Source organism: Phodopus roborovskii, unplaced genomic scaffold, assembly GCF_943737965.1.
Source record: "Phodopus roborovskii unplaced genomic scaffold, PHOROB, whole genome shotgun sequence".
NCBI classification, from domain to species: Eukaryota; Metazoa; Chordata; class Mammalia; order Rodentia; family Cricetidae; genus Phodopus; species Phodopus roborovskii.
The window spans coordinates 21,803,019-21,825,932 of NW_026126418.1; the positions used below are offsets into that span (position 1 = coordinate 21,803,019).

Genomic DNA, 22,914 nt, shown 5'->3' on the forward strand with positions numbered 1-22,914 from the left:
AGGGTGAGGGAACTGGGATTGACATGTAAAACAAGCTTTCAAATTTAAATTAAAAAATATTATCATAACAAAACAAAACAAAACCAAAGTGACCATCCTGGATATGAAGAAGACATTCACAATAATCTAGCCACTTCTGTCCCAAATGCCCTCTGTTCATTTTGTGTTTAAGTTTGGAGCAAGCTATAAGGCTTTCTTAATGATCTATATCCAAACCTGTGAGCCTGCAGTTTTGTTACTATCAGACTGAAACAATTTTCATTAGTGGTATGGCAGGGCTTAGATTATGAGATAATGCAAAGATAAGGTAAAATTCAGACTATTTTGAATCAGACTCTGTCAAATATGGGGTCACACTATGGACTTACTGGATAAGTGTAGCCTCATGAAATCCAACTTAGGTAAGGAAAAAAGTGCTCATTTAATAGAGCATATAGAAGTAAGTACAAACTTATATTTGTAAAAAGCTTATATTTACCTTCCTGATTTTTAAAATTCCAGATCTCTTAAAATAAGTAGTTACACACTGTAATTAGAATACAGATTATGTGTTAACAGAGGGGATTATGTTAAAAGAAACTGGCAATAAAAACTATTTAAAATTAAGTTTGAAATAGCCCACTCAATTTCAGATTAACTACATTAATGTAGATTGACTGTGCTGTGAACAATATAAAGATCCAAGTTCTTTAGGCTATTTTTGTAAATATTTTGTCATTAAATAATTCACAAAGTAATTTTAATTTAAAATTTATTCACATATGGACTGGAAGAAATAATTTGTAAAGTATAAAACTGTATTTTTATACAAAAAAGTAGTTGGGAAATAAACTTGGTTCATTATATTCTATATTTGAAAATGTTAACTATGATAAGAGCTAGAAAACAAATTTCTTTCTAAACTTTGAGGTAATCAACAAGATATGCAATCTTTCTTTTTCATAAGTTAGATTTTGAAAGCAGTTTTAGAAAACAGGTTTTTTAAAACACAATTTTAGAACTGGGGTCTTCTGCACATGCTAAGAAAGCACTGTGAGCTACATCTTAGTTCCATGGTTGATATTAAAATTCACAGGTAAATAAAAAGCTAAAACCCAGAAACTTAAGACATAATTTCTCTGAGGCAGAAAAGAGGTTAGTTAGGAGTTAGGTCATCTGATATTTTAATGCTATTTCATTTCCTTAGATAATAAAATCATTCTAAAAATCCACATTTGCAAATAACCCCATAAAACACAATACAATGGATGATTACTGTTATCTAGTACTTATGCCATTAAAAACCTAATGTCTATTTAAAATGTGTCATTACTCTAAATTTCCAAGGGACATCAATGGCCAAAATCCTCAGCCTTAAGTTTTCTGGTGAATTTGTTTACTTTGCTGCCAACAGAATAATCAAACTTTATGTCACGTTGTTCCAAGGAAGTATTTGGTTTAATTGTAGGAAGCATTTTATTAGGTTGGTGATCTAATAATTCTGGAACTAAAGTAACAGTACTTAAGCTTTTTGGAAATGAAAAATAACAATTGTTCGTACTCCATGGTTATATAACATGCATCAAGAAAATCCATTACGTTTTTGCCTCTGTGACACCTACAACCAATACCATCAATATTTAATTAAAATACCAAGCTAGGAATGTTAAGCAATTCTTCACAGAAAAAAAAAAAATTAGGCTCATGGTAGGATTTGGATGATGGTTTTTATTTACAACTTTATTGGCAAAAAAAGGGGAAGAACTTTAAACAGCTTTAACACAGGGCACTGTGGCTGACCTTGTTAGGTTGAACAAGTCCCATTCTCAGTGTCCACCTAATCGTCCAGATGTACAATACTGAACCTGCATATGCAGTCTCCTTTATCAAGTACAGTGCTCACCTTTCAGGCAGTCTTTAAAACATATAAATACAAAGGAAAGGAAACCACTCATTAAAAACTGCATCAAACGGAAAGTATTTTAAGTATGAATTCGTTGTTCCTGGAAATTACACATGCCCAATGAAAACCAAAAGCTGGAGAAGCAGTTACACTTCCTACCGGAGTGGATAGTACAACAACAATCATCTTTTGTAATGACCACTTTCAATTTATCATCAACTACTCTGAACTTACTATGAGATGTAGTCAAAGTCAGAAGAGAAGATGCAGGGAGAGTACTTTTTTGGAGGACAGTAGCCCTCCAGAATCATCGTAGGGAAGTAAACATCCTGTTGATTCTAGGTGGTAGAACAATTAACATCAATTTCAGTTCCGCTGATCATAGTACGCTGACCTAGTTTTCTTCCTTGACTTGTTTGCTGTCATTCCTCTAGATCAAGTGTATTTAATTCTTCTTCTAGTTCCTCTAGATCTTCCCCAGTGAACAAATTTTCATCAACTGGAACAGCATCGATGGACCCATTTTCTTGTGCCCCACTTCCGTTGTCCTCATCCAAATCACTTCTTTCACCATTTTCAGCCAGACCTCCAGAAGCTTCACTTAATTTGTTCTCTAAAAACAAAAACAAAACACCAAAACAAAACTGAAATCAGTAAGGCCTATAAACAAAAGACAGTACTACAGTAGCAGCCAAAAGGATAGTCTAATACTTTCCCAGAAATACTTCCCTGAAATTCCTGAAGCAAGGGCAGGCCTTCCTTTACTGAGCTTATGTGTACCAATTACATGTCTATTACAAAATCCAATCTTTTATAACCTTGTGTTCCTTATGTGACTTAGTAATTTGGTTCCAAAATAGTCAACTCCCACACATATTTTGCTAGACTGAAAGGTTACAGAACAACTACAACAAAGTGTCTATAAGCAGTTACTCGGGTATTGGTTTAACACATAGAACACACTAATTATGATGCTTTGAGAGTGGGGACTGCAGATGAGCTTAGGAGCAGAGGCCTGGGTCTAATCTCTAGCACCACACAAGATTCTAGTGCCAGGCAGCTTTAGCATACAGCTACGTGTAAATGAGAAACCAAAGATGCTGCCTCTTCTTGTTCAATGACAACATTTATATAATGGCAACTATTAATAGCCTTATTAGGGTTAATCACTTCTGACTACAAGGTCAACCTCAGATGTCATCAAATCCCAACTTATATAGGAAATCAGTCAGTCTCTATATCGCTATCAATCTCAGATCTCGGGAGGGTAAACCACCTGTTTTGTTATAATTTACATATTTTCATAATAAAATCAGGTTTATCAGTCTTTTCTATTCCAGCCTTCTGTGCTTTACTCTCACAGCAGGTATCCTTAAGTTAGTCTTCAAATCCCTTACCCAAGGTACAATTAGATACAAACCCCAAATCTTTATGTCTACATAGTCCCTAGAACACCTTCCCTCCATGCTCACACTCAATTGTTACATATACTTTCAGAACTTGTTTTTCTCTCCTGTCATTTTTTTTCCTCCTCTTCTGCTAGAGCCTTTTTCTTTGACACATATATTCATATTTTGCAAATCCTAAAGTCTGTACCCCTTGAACACATTGCTTCTGACATTTGGTGTACTCATTTGTTCTTTCTTCTCCCTATCTCTACATTGTCTTGGTAAAACAGGCACCTTATGCTAGTATCCCTTTGCCTAACTGCAACAAATAAATTACCCGTAATTCTACTCCCCACCCCCTGAAACTTGAGTCTCTTAACCTTTTACTGAAGTGCTCTGTTTTGTAGGCATCTCCCTTTTTGTCAGTCCTATGACACTGGTGTGTGTAGTATGTTCTAGACTGTTAGGCTATGCAGTCTGACTAGCTGAGCTTCTTCATTCTGACACTAGTGCAGATGACTTTCAGCCTGTTTTTGTCTGAAAATAGTTATACAGAATTTTAGAGAATAACATTAAAAAGCTGTTATCTATAAACTTTTTTAAAAGTCTCCTAAGAAGTTTAGTCCATAGTTTTAATATCCACTAAGCCATTCTTTTTTGTTTCCACTACCTTTTTTATTTAGCACAATGTTTACATTTCCAGTCTAGAGCCTGAATATGCCTGAGTTTTCCCAGGCTGGTTTAGCTCCCTCTAGTTTCCTAGCTCTTTGAAACTCAGAAAAAGGCAACACACTTACCATCCTTATCTGAAGCATATGTGCTGAATCTTTCAAGACTGGCTACAGTGATACCCGTCTCTTCTACATCTCTTGGGATGTACAGGCTTACATCTATGTCATTTACACCCACAGAATCATCAACCTTTAACAATACAGAGAAAGCAGTTATTACAGGTAAGTTTCCTCAACTCACTTTTAATCTTGACACATTGTCTTCAGGAAAAAAATTATTACTAATACCAAGAAAAAACAAAAAGACAAATGATAGCTACTACTTAAAAACACATTTCTCCCTCCCTTAAATTTCTAAGAAAAAAAAAAAAAAAAAAAAAAAAAAGCAGTTAATACTCTCTATCTGAAGTTTCCTTCTCTAGAATTATGGTTTTGGAGTACGACATTCTTTCAATGTGGAATTCCATGACAATGACTTTTACAAAAAATTGTATGATATATTAGCATAATTGCTGAAGAATTGCTATTGTTGCATGCCCTTTAACAGCCATGTAGTGCCCTGCTCCTTGACTGTTTTTACAGAACAAAAGAATTACTTTAAAGGGAGTTGTCTGTTTTGTTTTAAATACCTACTGTACAAAACACTTAACTGTAAGCACCAAGCACTATACTAAGTTTTTTGTTTTGGCTTTTTAAGACAGGGTCTCCCTGTGTAGCCCTGGTTGTCCCAGAGTTCACTTTGTAGACCACACTGGCCTCAAACTCAAGACATCCACCTGGCCTTGCCTTCCCAGTGCTGGGATTAAAAACTTGTGCTACCACGCCTCAGCATATACTAAGCTCTATAAAGAAAGCAACCCTAAAAATATACATCAATGAACTGATTCCTAGAAGCAACCTGGGTTACAAATTACTTACTAACAGTGTCGGTAGAGTGGAGGTCTAAAGACAGTTTCTTACTGATGGAAATGGGACCTGAACTCCAGAGTCTGGCCCAGTGCTGGTGCTTTCAACCATGTTTCTGTTTTCTCTGTTTTCCCCGGTAGGATCAGTATATGAGGTCGAAGCTTGGTCTTACCTCATCACCACCTGTTCCCTGAATGTAACGGGTATCATCTGCTTCCTCATCATCATCATTGACCAGCTCAGGACGAAATTCAAACACTTCACGACCACTGATCTATTCATGGACACAAATACATCATCTCAGGGGGAAAAATTATTACTTTATACATACTGCATAGAAAAAGACAGAATCTCAAGTTTTGACACCCGAGACAGAAGAATGAAGGACCATTGGTGTGAGTCTGGGACATACCACCAGTGCTTTTCCTGCTTTGAAGTCAGCTTTCCGTCTCTCCATATCTTGTTCAAGTTTATCAATCTTTTCTTGTCTTTTCCTTTTCTTCCATGCAAGAAAAGATTCTAGAGTGATTTTGGTAACATTTGGACCTAAGGCAGAACGCTGCAAAGTAAAAAATTTAAAGTCATTTAGAGTTTAATAGCATTTATGACTGCCCTAAAACAGCAAACAGATTAAATTATGATACTTTTCATGGCAATGGGTGAAACAAGGACACAAACACACCCTAACACTTGAGGAAAATCTTTGTCTTTTGGTTTTCCCAACAGGGTTTCTCTGTATTGCTTTGGAGGCTGTCCTAGAACTAGCTCTCTAGACCAGGATGGCCTCAAACTCACAGAGATCTGCTTGCCTCTGCCTCCTCAGTGCTGGGATTAAAGATGTGTGCCACCAATGCCTAGCAAGGAAAATCTCTTGAGTAGAAAAGTTTGTCATGAAAACTGTTGGTAAAATCAATAGATTTAAAAAACACCATAATAAATCCAAGCTTCATTTGTGTTCTTTCAGATGGTAAACCAAAAACACAAAATTATTACCTGCACGTCTCAGGGGTAAAAGTCAATAAATGGGAAGAAAAATAAGCATCTGCCAGATATCCACTGTTCAATCTCTCTCATCTACGCATTGCTCTCCACAAATAAGCAGAGGGTGACGGTATTTATCAAGCATGAATAGTTAGGAAGAGGTGGAACTTGGGTAAAAGCAATCTCAAGCATACTTGACTCTAACACCCACACTTTTATTATTTTGTCTTTGTTTTGTGTGACATACAAACAATACAGTCACTTAAGGAGTGTATACAATCTTAGTACTGGCCACTTACACACACTGAAGCAAACAATGCTAGTCTAGTATCCAATAATCTCAATTTCACCCTATCCTCAATGCACTTCAACTCATTTTGCTGAGCTAGAAAACAGAAGCTTCTTTACTCAGATCACTTCTCCTCTAACTGAATAGATCAGACACATAGCCAGAATGTGGAGAGGAGTGGTTTTCTCCCACACCCATTAGTGTGTTACAAAGAAAGAAGGACAGCAACAGGAGGCATAAATAAGCATTTAAAATGTCCCATGGTACGAAAACAGCAGTAGTTAGAACTTCAAACACAAAACAATCGTACATACTCCTATAATTAAAGTATGTTGGGCTAATGTAAATGGTAAAATTTATATTTAAGATACTCAAGAGTAATTAAAGTGTAGTAACTGTAGGAAAAGGACACAATACTGTTTTCCTTCCTTAACATGCTATTGCCCCCAAGTGGTAAATATTAGAACTTACAAAAATAATTAAAAATAGCTTTTAAAGGAAAGATACATGTTACCTCTCTTTCAATTAGATCTTCTAATGAAATCTCATCTTCTTTCTCTTCTTTCTTTTTGTCTTTCTTCAGCACAAATCCAGGAGGAAGTGCATGGCGATACATGCAATTGTCGCCACCTCCAGGACACACCCAAAACCAGCCATACTTGTTATTTTCAATAGCTTCAAGGAAATGTCTGCACACCTATAGAGACAGTATTAATCAGAAGTGGTGGTGCAGTCTAAATTCATCTGACTTTGAAACAAGTAATAATACATCCTAAGGCTAACTTATGTACAAAGCACACCTATACATAAAAATGTTTGAAAATACATCTAAATACAAAACCAGGCCCCATGGCTCACTCATTTGTAATTCTAATCCTCAGAAAGCCAAGGCAAGGAAAACTGTTTAAAGAGTTCAAGGGTAGCCTGGGCTACAGTGTGAGACCCCTGTCCCCAAAAAACAAGCCAGGGGCTAGAGAGATGGCTCTGATTAATGACAGGAGGCTCACAACTGCCTCTAGGGGATCTGACTTGGCCTCTGGCTTCTACAGGCACTTGTCCTCATGTGCATGTACCACATAGACACTAATACTGCATATAATTAATTAAAACCAAAATACTGCACACAATTATAAGGGTATAAGGTTCAAAAGGAACACAACAGTGATCTTTAAACACAAATGAGCACAAGTGCTACTGTGCTAAAACACCAGCCAACAACATTCATAAATAAATAAAAAAAAAAAAACACCATTATCCTTTTCCCCAAAAAAGCAAGGAGTATTTATGAAGCACAATTTACTTAAGTCTTCTAGCAGAGTAGAACCTTATTGGATGTGAGTACAGAAGCTGGGAAATAATCTGAATTTTTAAAGGCAGATTTCCCAGAACACTAGAGCTACTACCTACCAAAAACACTTTGTTTATAATCTAACAAGCAAAGCTTGCCTAAAGATCAGAGTGCAAAGCTAGCCACACTGGCCAGGCAGTGGTGGTGCACACCTTTAATCCCAGCACTAGAGAGGAATATAAAGTGGGTGGAGACAGGAGTGCAGTGTATTCTGTCTAGTCATGCTGACGACAGGATCACCCCTTTTTGGTCTGAGCCTTGGTAGAGGTAAGAACTCTCTAGTTGTCTGCTTGCTTTTCTTATCTTCAGCTTGAAACACAGTATCTGTCTCTGGGTTTTATTATTTGTGCCACAAAGCACATTTTGGAATTCGTATGTAAAAATATTTTTGACCTAGTAATTAAAAAAAACTTTCCAAGTATTAAAAAAAAAAAATCAAACAATTAATTACATGGGTTGGCTTAATAAGCCTACTTCTATCATTACAAGATAGAAGATTGTTACCTAAGTGTGTATTGTATTCATCTTGTTTTTTGAGTCAGTCTAATTATGTAGACTGGTCCTGTGTGGAACGTGCAATTGACCTACTGCAATTACAGGTACATGGTACCATGACCAGCTATGCTAATCCATAGTTAAGGAAGTCAAATCACTCCAGAAAATTGCATTGAGGAGACTTTAGTTACTTAGCTTTTTGACTAATCTTGTAAAAACAATCTAATTAAAAAGAGAAACAATCTGTAAATTTCAAAAATAAAGCTTGATGTTGGTGAAATGTGATTTTCTAATACTCAACATTCCAGGAGAAAACATCAATACCTTGTCACAAAATACTCCCTAATAATAAATGCTATAGCAACTCAATTCAAGAAAAGGACATACTATTTGAGTTTTTGGTTTTTTCTTTTCCGCCTCACCGTGCTTCTTGTTTACTACTTCTTCCAGCTTTTTCTCATCCCAATTATCCATAGTATCTAAATACAAAGACACAGCAAGTAATTTTCATCTCCTGTTCCCACAACATAGGCCTCTAAATAGACAGGTACATTAAACAGTAATATTCATAATGTAACAATTTTCTCTGAAACAGGAAAGACAACATACAAAGTATTGCAAATTATCTACCCAAGCTCAGATAAATGAGACATTAGCACAGGAAGACAGCCAAATCCAACACTGTATTCTAAGCATCATTTATTTAAATTTGGTGCAAAACCACAAACTGTTCTTTACAACAGTACTAGTTAATACTGTACTAATACGCCACCAAATGGTAAGGAAAAATAAAGGGATTTACTTCTAAACTTCAAGAGAAAGTCAATTAATACCCGTATTAATACACTACTAAATAGTAAGAAACAACGAAAGGGATTTACTTCTAAACTTTAGGAGAAAGCCAATAAATACCTTTTTCAAGTTCTTCATCTCTTGCGTCAATGTACACACTTCGTTTTTCACATTTTCTCTCCAAAGTGAGGTCATGAGAGAACTTACATTTATCCCCTTTAGTACACTGTCCTTGTTTGAAGAATGCACACACCACAGACTTGGGATCTGCACCTGTATCAAAGGGGAAGTAACATTTGTACTACAGGCAAGTAATTCATTTTCCGTATCTCCTGCCTGCTGCAGGGTGTTGGCTGTTTATTTGTGTCCGCCCCCCACTCCCAATCTTTCTTATAGGCTACTAGATAAGGCATAGCCTATATCTGGGATATAATTATATCTTCTTAACTTATTTTCTATTTGAGAAAAGTATCACTTACAGTGTTTGGTTACATATTTCTTTAAAGTTCTTTACATAGCATTTTAGCTATTTGTTTTTCTTTTATTCTTATCAAAATAAATGGTAGAAGTGGAAAACCAAACACAGGTTATTTTGTTGCTCTTTGGCTGTGGAGTCAGTAAGACAGGAGGCAAAGAAAAACATGAACAGAAGAATACTGCCCCAAATATGTATGTGACTTATAATTTATGCAACCATAGTTTTGTCTTGGCTCCTAAAGACCACCCTCATCAAAATACAAAAAACAAAACTCCACAAAACAACCAAGTTTTTATTTTTTAAAGAAAGGTCTTGCTGTTTAGCTTTGGCTGGCCTTGAACTCATACAGATTTGCCTGCCTCTACCTCCCAAGTGCTGGAACTAACAGTATGTATTACCATGTCAGGCACAAATCAAATAAAAAACTTAAATTTATTTTATATATGTGAGTGCTGGCCTGCATGCATGTACGTGTAGCACATATGCACCTGGTGCCTCAGGTGGCTAGAATGTTGGATTCCCTGGAGCTGGAGTTATGATCCTGCTATGGGTACTGGGAATTGAGACCAGGTACTTTCTAAGAGGAAGAGTCTTCACTCAAGCTCCCCACAAATCAAATTTGAAACATGAATTATAATTGACAAAAATAGCACTTCTGACATTTAAATTTTACCTTTACTTATTTTTTGTGCAGCAACTACAGGTTTGAACAACTCATTTAGTTCTTGTAGCTCTTTCTTCTTGTCATCTTTCTTCAGTTTCTTTTCAGCTTCACTTTGTGCTACCTACATTTCCAAATTAAAAAGGTAAATCTGATTGCGTACAAAACTATTTCACTATATAGTAATTACTAACATAACAAAGACATTTACATATTTATATGTATGCACTCTTTACAGTAAGTGGCTTACACTCCTGGTTTAAGCTATTAAAATTGATAAGCTTTACAACAAATTCTTTTTTGTCCTATAATTAGGCATCACACCTAATTAAAACACACTCAAAACTCATGGTTTAAAAAAAATTAATGGCAATAAGCATTTATTAAATATTTAATCCTGGCATTTAGCAAACCGTTCCCAATGAAAACAACCTATACACTAGAAATATGAGTGCATTTTGAAATGAGATGAAAATATCCTGACATGTTCTGTAACTCAAAAATGGTCAGTAACCACTACAAACTATAGTGCCCTTATTGAAAAGACACTAATTTCGACAATGTAGGAAATAATAGAAGACACAATACATCCATAGTTCTAGTACGTTTTACATAACTAATATGATTAATATGATTAGCATTTATCTAAAACATTTGTACCTCAGCCCATAGAATACACAAATATAAGATGCTTATTTAAGGGGGAAGACATACAACTATAACCCAGTATCTATAATACTTTGAAAACAAAGAATGTCTATATGCCTAGAAAATTAGATTGAGCTGATAACTTTATAGAGGAGTTCTGATGAACAAGAAAGGAATATAGCAAGAACCTCCACTGTAAAGACAAAGGACCAGAGAACACCAAGATATGAGAAACAAGTTTGGATTTTATCAGTAGGTGAGAGACTATAACTTAGAGGTTTAGAATAACCAGATCAGGTTTTATTTTATAAAGACAGGGTGGCAACTTTGAGGACAGGCTAGCAATCCAAGAAGAGAATCTTCTGCAATTTTAGTTAGGAAAGCACTAGTGTTTCAAATAGGTATTAGTGTAAGAATGAGAAGAGAGCATTTTATGAAGCGGAACTAAGAACTCTAGCCATAACACTGAGCAGAAAGAGAAGCCTTGGATTAGCACATGCACAGTAAGTGCTGCTGAAAAAGACAGGGAATACAGGAGGAACAGGTTTCAGGGTAGGAGGTGGAGGTGAGCTCAGTTTTGGACATAGGAGCCTGAAATGCTTACAGAGCACCTGGGCGGAGCTGTTTAAAGGCAGTTGTACTGGACACAATACTGACTCCACTGCAACTAGACAGGGTCTAGTCTGAAAGAAAACAGAACTTAATCTGTTAAAGAGACTCAAGAAACAGCAGGAAGAAAAATAAATCAGTAAGAAACAGCAGGAAGAACAAAATGTGTTCAAAAAGGAAAAACAAAACACACCTGGGAGAACAATGAACCAATGCTACAATTAGATCCTTCCAAGTTCTGACTTCAACTACATAGTGGAAGTGCTTAAACAACAAAAATCATTCTGCTGTCTTTTAAATAAAAGTAGTCCTTGCTGATTAGGCTCTTCTCTTATGTAGCATCTGGAAGAATATACTGGAGGCCACAAACCATTTGAAATATTTATAGTTAGAAATTAACTGGGTCCTAGTGGCACAGATCACTTAAGAGGCTGAGGCAGGAAGACAGATCAAGCAAATGATAAATCAAAGTGGATATCTTTCCAGCTGACAAAAATCTTCTGGCCTATGAGGTTCAAATGTAAAATGCTCAGGCTCTTTTTCATAGAGTTGCTCAACAAAGCCTAGCAGTTGCAATGCAGTCAGTCTCTACCCCTCTTCTGATTTATCGGGTCTTACAGTATTTGTGTGTATATGTGTTTGGGGGTAGAAAGTGGCAGAGAGGAAATGGTATAGTAGAGGCTCTGCCCTGTATCCCTAGCACACTTCCTGTAGGTTCTTAGGTAAACTGGCAACACAACATATTCTCCCTGGAGGTGGGAACAAGGAAAGGGCCTTCACATGCCCTAACAGTTGCTTTGGGGAGCTGTGGAGCACACCTCCTGGGGTTTGGGAAATAACTAAGAGCAGGGACATCTTCCTCAGCACACAACTTAGGGCAGAATCTCATCTACAAACAAAACTGCTGCTTAGCTTCAAAGTAATATATAGTAATTAGGTACTCTATATTCAATGCTAGACTAAAAGTATCAAAAACATAATACTGAATGCAGTGACATACTTAAGTAGCTCATGAATTTTATAATATTTCTAGGTCTATTAAGCCTGAAACAAATATTCAAACTACTAGGACGATGTCAGAGGAAGAGAAACTAGTACTGGACAGGGAGCTTTCTTTAACCACCAGGGGAATTCTACAGGGGACAACTGCCCTTCCACTGTACAGTAAAAACTAATATTTGTGAATAATTTAAAATCATGTAATGAAAAAGACCAAACCCAAGTCTATGAGGATCCAAGGCTTAGGTAGCATACAGTGATCCTTTGATATTGCCCAAATCCATGGTAGCCCAAGTCCTTGTAGTATTACTTAAACTATCTAATACAATGCAGGCTATCAAAATCATCAACACTGTATTGCTTAGAGAACACTAACTTTCAAAGCCTATACTTGTTCAGTACAAACATGACCTGCTTATTAGAGCTAAATACACCAGTTTTTCTCTAAAAAAAGAAAACAAAACATTTTTGAACTTAATTGCTTCAGACTAAAGACATTCTTACTAAACAATAAACAAGGTAAAGTTAGCACCTTGGAAGAATACTATCTTTTGGCTCTAGAATAAAGTTGCAATTCTAGAAAGAAATGATGATGGAGAAAGCATGAAGAGAATTAGGTTTTACATAGAGATTAGTAATCTAACAGATATATTAATGCTGATATTCTCAGACTAAAAAAATGTACTTAAAACATACTTGAGAATCTTTTCTATGTTCAAAGAGTGTTGCCAAGAATTAAGGACAAGATACATTAAAAAAGAAAGTACTGGGGAAAAAAAAAAAACCCAAAAAACAAAGATTGTATTTGCAACAACTTATGGAATGAAAGGCAGAGAATCTAAGAAAAACAACTAAAGTTTTTAAACAAGTTACCAATTCTTATATAAGAACTCTCTAAGAAGCAGCAAGACTAAAAAGAAGACACACTGTAACTAACAACATATATGTCAGGTTACTCACTATAATAAAAAACAGTGTGATGACATAGACAATAAATAAGTAGAACAGAAGAGAGAATCCAGAAAAGATCCTAATATATCAGTAGTTATATTCCAATTCAATGGTGAAATGATGCTGAACCAAATAACTATTCAACTTTAAAGACAATTTTATAGATATATAAGAAATAGGAGAAAATACTGACTGTAAAAAGGAAGCAACCAGGAAAAAAAAAAAAAAAAAAAAACCCTAAGAAACTAAGAAAAGTATGCATAACAATCCAGCAAAAAGTGAGACAAAATTATTGTATAGCAAAATAGAGATAAAAAATTATCTGCAATAACAAAAGTATTTCCTATAAGTATGTAGGAAAAAGGTAGCCAATAATTGAATAGCTGGATGTGTAAAATGACAAGCATATGCAAAGACTCATTCTACCACTGAGGAACAGAATGAAATGCTACTTTAAACTTATCATGGGGGGAAACACTAAAAAACCTTACCATCCAGTACATACAGGAAATGAAAACGTGAAATATTAGTCCACATAATCTGTTCAGACAAACTTATTAAAATTAGAAGTTCAGGGTCAGTGAGTAAAGGCGTTTGTTGCCAATCCTGAAGAACTCAGTTCACTTATTAGAAATTACACAGTGGAAAGGGAGAACCAATTCTCAAGGTGCCGGCTGACCTACAGACAAGCATTGTGGCAAGTGCACTTACATACACAAGATAAAATAAATAAAGATGTAAAAAGTACTATAAGTTCATTTTCCTTGACCTAGAAAGAGAAAAGTCTGTAGATAATTTGTACAAGGGAAATAAAAGCTTAAGCACATTTAAGGACATTATGTACTAGAGTGTTTCTTGTAGAAGTACTCTGTCAAGAAGATGGAAACAATGAAATAAAACAATACACTCATACTGTGAAATAGTATGCAATTATTATTAGAATACCATGTAATTTGAGATAGATGCTATATTATTTATATCACAACTATCAGAAAATACAACAACTTAATTTACCTGACGTGGATTCTGCTGACCAAATTTCACTTGATGAGTAACAGCCTTAATAAACTTCTGTTGCTTTGCTCCTTTCTTATTCTTTAGACCGAAAGTTTTGTCCTAAAAGAAAGAACATAGAAATATGTTTATTGATAGGAAAAATAAGTCTTCATTAAAATGTAAGATTTATTTTTACTTTATGTGCATATGTGTTTTACCTGCATGCAAGTCTGTGTGCCACATGTGTACAGTGCCCGGAGGCCAGAAAAGTGCAATTGGAGTTGTGAGCTGCCACGTGGGCACTGGGAATTGAATCTAGGTCATTGGGAAATGCATTCAGTGCCCTTTAAATGTTAAATCATCTTTTTAGCCCCAGAAAATATATTCTTTATGCCATAAAAATATGTAAAACATCACAACATCAAGCAAATGTGATATATCACTTAATTAAGGGTTTCTATTGCTATAATAAAATACTATGGCCAAAAGAAACTTGGAGGATGCACAGGAACTGATAAAGGCCATAGGGGAGTGCTGCCTACTGGGTTGCTCCTCAAAGCTTATTCAACATGCTTCCTTATAGCATTCAGGATCAGCAACCTAGGGGGCACTGCCTACAGTGAGTTGGGCTATCCTACATCAATCATCAATCAAGAAAATAAGGTCAATCTTTTGAGGGTACTTTCTCAGTAGAGGTCTTCCAAAAAACTTAACTCTGGCCTGTGTCAAGTTGACATAAAAACTAGCAAGCACAATAATTATGAACACATTTATCACTCAAAATATCAACTATCACTATTCACAATTTAATTCTAACCTGAAACTCACTGGCACCACTAAATCTTACTATGCTGTTTTCCTCCTTAGTACATTTCAGATTATAAGTTCTATGGGACCTGTGGAAATTGTTATACTGGTACAAGCAGTCCCATGGTCAAACAAGCCAAGGAAAATGTGAAGCGTATTCTTAACTCTTTTCTTTTGCAGTGCAGGGCAATTTGCATAATTTGCATATGATGTAATTTCTCTATTACTGAGTTGAACACCAAATCCTAGATTCTTAAGTCTTAAATTACAAGATATCTTAGCATCCCCTTTAGCAAGAGGAAATATACACAGCACTTTCAAAACTCAATTGATCGCAGGATGTACTTCTGTAAGCTTATGCTGAATCTGGTACTGATACATTGACGGAAGTTTCTTTCACAACCAGTCCCATAGTGCTTTAGTCCTAAATAAACACAGAGGCTTATATTAATTATCAACTGTTCGGTCCACAGCTCAGGCTTTTTATTGGCTAGCTTTCTCTTATTATTTTTTGTTTTTTTTTAAAATAAATTTTATTTAAATTAGAAACAATCTTATTTTACATATCAATCCCCTCTCCCTCCTATCCTCTCATTCCCCCCACAGACCCCCATCCACTCTCTCTTAATTATTAATCCATTTCTATTAATCTATGTATCTCCATATGGTCTTGGCTTACTGGAAAACGCCCTGGCATCCTACCTTCCCAGTAGCTACATGGCTTCTCCTTGACTCTGTCTACTACCTTCCTCTATCCCTGTTTGGATTTCCTGCCTGTCCAACGACTGAAATAGCTTTAGTCATCAACAAAGTAAGAGAAAAATATGTTCACCACACACAGAAGGATATCCCCTATCACTGATGAACTTATTTTGGGAAATACTGTACCAAGAATGCACATCTAAACTTCTGGATTAGTTTCTAGAACACCACAAATTTAACTGGAAAGCAATATTTCAGTTAAGTTTGAGATTTTATTAGTTTATTGGAGGTTATCATTTTGTATTCAGCATTTATGGTGAACCTTGGCTTTCTACCTCATATTTAATAAGTATGATGAACAAAAGCCTTCAGAAAGGATATCAGATATGTTTGTTTTTTCTTTAGATTTATTGAGACAAGGTTTCTCTGTGTAGCCCTGGCTGTCCTAGAACTAGCTCTATAGACCAGGCTGACCTTCAACTCACAGAATTCTGTCTGCCTCCACCTCCCTAGTGCTGACATTCAAGTGTGCACCAATAGTGCCAGGCTGGAATTTCAGATACATAAGGATGCATGCACATGATTTTAGGTGCTGTAAGGAGATAGATGGTATAGCTTGAAATTTTTGAAAACCTGTATCTACCACACTTTAAATTCATCTTTTTTTGGAAACAAGTCTTTGTGGATATAACCTTAAAATGAGGTTACAACAAGAGAAGGCAATGTGAAGACAGCAGAGGATTAACACAAACACAAGTTGAGAGCTGAGAATAACTTCTAATAACTTCAGAAATGAGGACAAAGCCAGAACTTTTTCCCTGTGGTCTTCACAAGGAAGACATGACATGTGGTCACTTGGATTTCAGACTTCTCCAATCCAGAATGGTGAGAAAACACGCTGTCTAGTAATAGTTTGGGGTAATCTGTTACAGCAGCCCAAATGTAATTTCATTTCTCTGTAAGGATCTGGTAAGAAGAGAGAGAAGCCTGATTATAGGGCAGAGAAAGAGAACAGGTGAGGGACAGGTATCTTTTCATTCACTGCACAAACCCTGGACATTCTCAGATCCTTGTTTTTTTTTTTTTTTTTTCGGGGTAGAGGGCAGGTTTTACTATGTGAGTCAGGAGAGCTTTGACATAATTCTCTTGCCTCAGTCTCCTGAGTGTTTACATTATAAGCACACACTACCACATCTGGCTTCAGCCTCCCACTTTAAACACTTTCCCCATGGCCTCTGTGCCCAGTGAAAACAAATACACCACTCTTCATTTCTCTAAGGAATATATACCTGTTAGCTGTGGTGGAGTCACTTAACTGAGCTGTAGCGAGTATTGACTATTAGCTATTCTAGTATCTTTAATCCGATTTTCAGCCTCTAACTTACTGCACTGTATAGAGTTTCCTAGTGTGGTGTTTTCCTGAATACTTCTTCACAACAGAGAGCATTCATTCAGCCTGCCCGCTGTTGGAAATCAGTTAACAACTCATTTATGAGCTGCCAACCTTCACTTGTGCAAGCTAAACATTATAGATGGCTCCAAATCTCAAAACAGGGTTTGTATTTTTCTTTCTCATTCCCTTATTTATGAGTGGTTTCACAGAAGGCAAAAAGTCTTGAAAGAACTCAAGATTCTCTGAAAAACCCTCAGCCTGAAAGAACACTATCCAAAAACTAGCTGAAACCATGCAACACAATGTAGCAGCATCTTAAACTCAATAGTCTTTCAATGTTTCTAACAGTAAAAAGCTCAAAGGTGTTTGAGTCTAAAGGCTACCTTTCAATGGCACATACTTATTCATTATGGTGTAGTTAAACTTTACTTTTACTTACCTAAATGTCTGTCTTGTTTAATATCCCAGCACGACATTACAAAATTCTACATATAAATTCTACAGCTTATGCATACAAAAAATGAAACACACAAGCTGAAATTGTCTCTTGTCAAGCTTTTTATAAACGGCACCCTCTATTTTTGTACAAAGCTTAACATTCTAGACAATTCTAGGGTAAAATGGTCAAGCGTCATGTGACAGGAGATATTAATACAGATATTAATACTGCAACCAAGTATGAAATGCCCTATCTTCTTTGTACAGTATGAGTTATCATGAGTGGGAAAAGAGACTTGAGGCAAAACATCAGGACCAAAGTTCTTCAGCATCTATAAATATTTTGCCTGATAAGCAATTATAGAGAAGCAGTAGATCAAACTGGATAGTAAAGCATATACTGACAGAAATATTTAAACAAAGCAAAAACAAAAAACAAACCAAACCAAAACAAAAACCCACACAGGGGTCTGGCAGCTTGAGAACAAAGTACTTTTAATAGTAGCTTCTAGGAAAGTAGGAAAGGTACATAATTCCAGACCTGAAAAGGAAAAAACAACAAAATACAACAAAAACAAAACAAAACAAAAACCCTAGCAAGCTTCCAGATATTTAGCACTTAATTAACTATTTTAATAAATACTTTGGAAGGCTCTAATTTTAATTAATTTTTGGGCAAAATTTTTTTTTCTAGAGAAAGGGAAGACATTTACTAAGCACATTTCTGAATCTTCCCATCTATACAGGCATACACATGTACACTCTACTAAGCCTCTTCACAGAATATATCTCTTATGACAATTGTAGAAACTTGGACATGTTCCCAAGTTTTATTTAAGAATATAATCCAAAATCTGGCACTAGGGAAATCTCCAGGGATCTTACCAGGATGACCCCAACTAAGAACCTATGCAATAGTGGAGAGGCTACCTTAAATGCCATCATAGAGCCTTTATTCAGTAGCTAATGGAAACAGCAGAGATTCACAGCTAAGCACTGAACAGAACTCCTGGAATCCAGTTGCGGAGAGGAAGGAGTGATGAGCAAAGGAGTCAAGACCAGGATGGAGAAACACACAGAAACAGCTGAGGAACCAGCATAGGACCGAACCAGGCCCCGGAACAGGGGTGTCACTTAGGAGACATGGACTTATGGGGCCTCTGGCAGTGAAACCAATTCCCTATGGAGAGACACTCTTCCAGCCTAGATACATTGGGGGAGGAGGGACTATCCCACAATTGATGGGGATGGGAGAGGGAACTGGGGTTGGTATATAAAATAAGATTTTTAAAAAAAAATTAAATAAAAATTAATTAAAAAAATATAATCTAGTCTGGTAACTTTTCCATAGGAAAAGAGTCTAACCTTAGCTTTCTGAATTAAAGACTTAGAACAGGGAGGCACTATAATACCTCTGAACTATTCAATGACATAATATTTAAAATAAAATGTATTTGATCTAAGCCTTACTCCTCCCACCACCATAACCTATGTTTTTCAGAGTCCTGGTTAAGTTGAGAGACTGGTTTACCAAAAGCATCCCTCCCCCCACTACACACAAAGCCTAGGCTAGCCTCAAACTGGGCATGGAGCTGAGGATGACCTTGAACTTCTGACCTACTTCCTTCTTTCTATCTCCAAAGTGCATACTACCATGCTGTTTCTGTGGTACCATTGAGTAACCCAGGGCTTCAAGTGTATTAGGTAAGAACTCTACCTGAGCTACAAGCCCCAGTTACAAAAAGCCTTCTAAACAGCACATTCTGAAATAACACTGGTACACCTTGAAAGAAGGATGGTTTACAACCCAAACTATTTCAATAAAGCCTTTCTTGAGCTCTGGACAAACTCTTACCTAAAAGTTGGTATAGATTTGGGAGTGGGAAAGCATTAGGTATAAAAAGGTTTTATTACTCCAGTAAAACTAGAAAAATACTCTACGTCTAAGGCTTCAAATGTCAATTACAGGGAAAGGAGAGTTATGCTTCGGTAGATGAATTCAAATTAGTCAGAAAAGAGGCTCTACACCAAATTCCACACTTTACAACTCTGACCTCTTTTCTCTTCTGACCTGTAAGCAGTCCTGCTCCCTTTACAGGCCAGCTTCTGATCCTTAAAAGATGTTTAAGAAAAAAAGGAGAAAGTCAACTTTTACAGTATTCCAAGGTAAGTAAACTGGGTTCTATTATTTGGGTAGGCAGAGCCTGACACTGCATTAACTTGGTGGTTTTGTCCAAATATACAACCTTAATGTATTTTGTTATCTATGAAATGAACACTTTGCAACTGATTAATTTAACCTCCAGCAATCAACAGCTTCTCCATCCTGCTTACAAGCCTGGGTTCTGTCTATGTAGGTCTTAACGATGACTATTCTTCAGTGATACATGTCCCCAGGGGAAAAAAAATTCCTTAGCATCTGCTTGCCCTATACCCAAAGGCACCCCCGACCCACATGCCTGTATGTGTATCTGTGTGAAGGCACCAGACCCTGTGGAACTGGAATTAGATTGTCATGAGCTGCCATGTAGGTGCTTGGAATTGAACCTAGGTCCTCTGGAAGAGCAGCCAGTGCTCCTAATCGATGAGCTGCCTCTTCAGCCCCTTTCTTTTATTCTTTAAGACAGGGTTTTACGTTGTCGTCAAGGCTGTTCTCAAACTTGAAATCCTTATGCCTCAGCTGGGATTCCAGGCTCTTTTTTCTCTCTCAAGACAGGGTTTCTCTGTGTAGCCCTGGCTGTCCTGGAACTCATTCTCTAGCCCAGGCTGACCTCGAATTCAGAGACACATACCACCACTTTAAAGAAATACTTTTAGTATTATTAATTAAAAGTGGTTAAAGTTCTATATTGTCTAAAGTGTATTCTAACTTGTTATGTTACATTCAATTTTGTATGGAGGTTTGACTGTCTTGTGGTCTATATTATGTTGGTTTAATCTCTGTAGTTTTTAAGTAAAATGGTATCTCCGAATGTCCTTTCCCAAAAATTTGTCTCCCAAATTCTGATTTATTGTTTTTTCAGATGTGAAGATGATAATCAATTATTTTGCTTTCCTCTTCTCTCCTCCCCCAGGCAGAATTTCTCTGTGTAGCTGTCCTGTAAGTCGATCTGTAGACCAGGCTAGCCTTGAACTCATATCCACCTGCCTCCCAGTGCTGGATTTAAAGGCATATACTACCACCGACCAGCAATTATTTTGTTTTCAAACGTTCTGGTTATGGGCAGTTCTACTTCAGAGCTTTAACAGCCAGGATTACTAGATGTCTTCACATTTTTATTTATATTAAATCAGCCAATTTTAACTATGTACATTGACAAAGTTCTCATTAGACTTTTAGAAAGGAACCCTGGGGATTCTCACTGCTATCTTTCAAGGCTGTAACAATCAAATGTTGAAAAACAAAAAGCAGCAAACATCTCGTTTCAAAATACTGAAACATTCATTCTGGTATTTTAGTAAGAACCAATCTATAAAAAGCTACTTTTTATTCAGATATGCTACACTCTAAAACGGCCATTGCTTTTCCCAACTACACCCTAAATCTATGAGGTACCATATATTTTTAAGTATGAGGAGGATTAGTAGGGAAGATCTCACAAAGAGAAACATGTTGTTTACCGAATGTCAAATATAGCTAAGTCGGTATAAAGCTGACGAGGAACACCAATCCCTTGCCTAGCTCACTGAAGGCCTACAGGTTCTAGGCACAAGTGGCTCTCGCGTGTGTGTATGTATAAGTAAACTGGGAGCATTGTATTCAATAGCCTACACATTTAATTCAGACTCTGAATTAAATACTATCTATGTATAAGACAGCTGGGCTACCCTTTACCTGACCCGGAAGTTTCCAGATGAACTAAAAAAAAAACCCAAGTAAGTATGTTGGCGCTTGAGAACTAACAGTGCTACGTCTCACTAGCTGATAGAAAAAAAAAAAAAAAAACAGAAAAAACAAACAAAAACCCAAAGGCATTAGGCCTGTCAGAGGAGGCCTTCCAGAACGACGCTCTGCCTGTGGTTATTCAGGAACAGCCGCCCCAGGAACGGCTGCAACTCGTGAGCAGAGAAAAGGCCGGGGGTCACCGGGCGGCCGAGCGGGAGTGGGCGCGGCGGGCGCGTGGGTGGAGACGCGGCGAGCGCGGGGGCGCAGCGGCCTCCCTCTAGCGATGAGGGGCGCCGAGCGCCACCCGGGCCGGGGCTCCGCAGGCTGAGCGCCGACACGTGGCTCCGGGAGCCGCTCCGCAGCCCGGCGAGTCCCAGCCCCGCGCGGAGGGGGAGGGTACGCACCTCGATGATCTTCTCCTTCTTCTTCTGCTCCGCCTTCTTGCTGCCCCCGGCCTGAGCCTGTTTCTTGGGGGGCATCGCGGAGGCGGGGGCGCCGAACCGACTGCGGCGCAGATGACTACCGTCGGGGCGTCCGGCAGCGCGGCGGGAGCAGGAAGACCCAGCCGCCGCCGCAGCGCACGGAAAGCGACTCGCTCATTCGCCGCCCGGATGAGCCCTTTGCGACAGGACGGCGCCGCACGGCATTGTGGGGTGCGAGGAGCGGAGGCCGGAAGTGGAGTTGCGCGTGCGCTCCCGCTGAGCCGGGCCAGGAGGGGGCGTGGATGAGACGTGGGAACGGGAAAAGGCGGACCACGTGACACTTTGGTTTGTGGCGTTTGGGGCTTGCCAAGCTCACTCCTTCACTGCCTCGGCGGGTGTTACCGTGTGTTGCTCCTGTGGACCCCTGAACTAGATAGTTCCAGATCTAGTTAGAACTCGATTGTACCATCCCGGGTGATCACGAGGTGGTAGCTCAGCAATTCTGAACTACTTTCCCCCCGGAGGGGGAAGGGGTGGGATGCAGCACCTCCCAGTATGAAACAATGTGAAGAAAAAAAATTTCGTTTGGAGATCCTCAGAAGTGGATGCAGCCTTGGATCTCCTTTGAAGTCCTGTATTAACTTTAGGTGTTACGGAAATGCCTTAACGATTCCCGACTAAGTAAGCCCAGTTTAAGCACACGATTTCACTCATTACAGCTACTGAGGTACGAATGGTTAACTATTAGCACTTTTTAAGGGGAAACACAGAAGGGAAGCTGCCTAAATTTAAGGCAAGGTCTGATTTCTGCCCGGACAGTCTTTCTTTAGGGCCTATGTTTCTGTTGTATTCTAGTCCAAAATTATGACTTGTCCTTGATATGAAAATGAGTCTATTAGTATCTGCATAACCAAAATACACACTTAAAACAATACTTAAAACAATGTTCTTTTGCATAGTTACTGTTTTATTTGCTTTGACTAAGGTAAGAATCATTCTTCCAGAGAAGAGAGTTACTCCATTTTTCAATGCTTTTCATAAGGAGAAAAATGCTACTTTGAGCAGGTAGGTTGCACAATCGTAGTGCCACTATGGGGGAGTGGACAGTGGAG

The 22,914-nt window shown here is 37.7% G+C and overlaps 1 protein-coding gene across 1 annotated transcript; it reads right to left on the bottom strand.

Moving 5' to 3' along the window:
* Positions 1-1,694: 1,694 nt before the first annotated feature.
* Positions 1,695-22,052, bottom strand: Zc3h15 (zinc finger CCCH-type containing 15). The gene is made up of 10 exons (XM_051184370.1): positions 21,785-22,052; positions 14,173-14,274; positions 9,964-10,075; positions 8,933-9,085; positions 8,408-8,499; positions 6,692-6,874; positions 5,320-5,466; positions 5,080-5,181; positions 4,068-4,191; positions 1,695-2,495 (listed from the first exon to the last, which is right to left on the bottom strand). Exons 1-10 carry the CDS (start codon positions 21,857-21,859, stop codon positions 2,305-2,307), a joined length of 1,281 nt encoding a protein of 426 aa, XP_051040327.1. The 5' UTR covers positions 21,860-22,052; the 3' UTR covers positions 1,695-2,304.
* Between the last annotated feature and the right edge of the window lie 862 nt (positions 22,053-22,914).

Coding starts and splice junctions, on each gene's coding strand:
- Zc3h15 (XM_051184370.1), bottom strand. CDS start 21,859: ATGCCCCCCAAGAAACAGGCTCAGGCCGGGGGCAGCAAGAAGGCGGAG. Junction 14,275..21,784: donor AGAAGGAGAAGATCATCGAG/GTGCGTACCCTC, acceptor TCTTTCTTTTAG/GACAAAACTTTCGGTCTAAA. Junction 2,496..4,067: donor ATATGCTTCAGATAAGGATG/GTAAGTGTGTTG, acceptor TTTTGTTTTTAG/AGAACAAATTAAGTGAAGCT.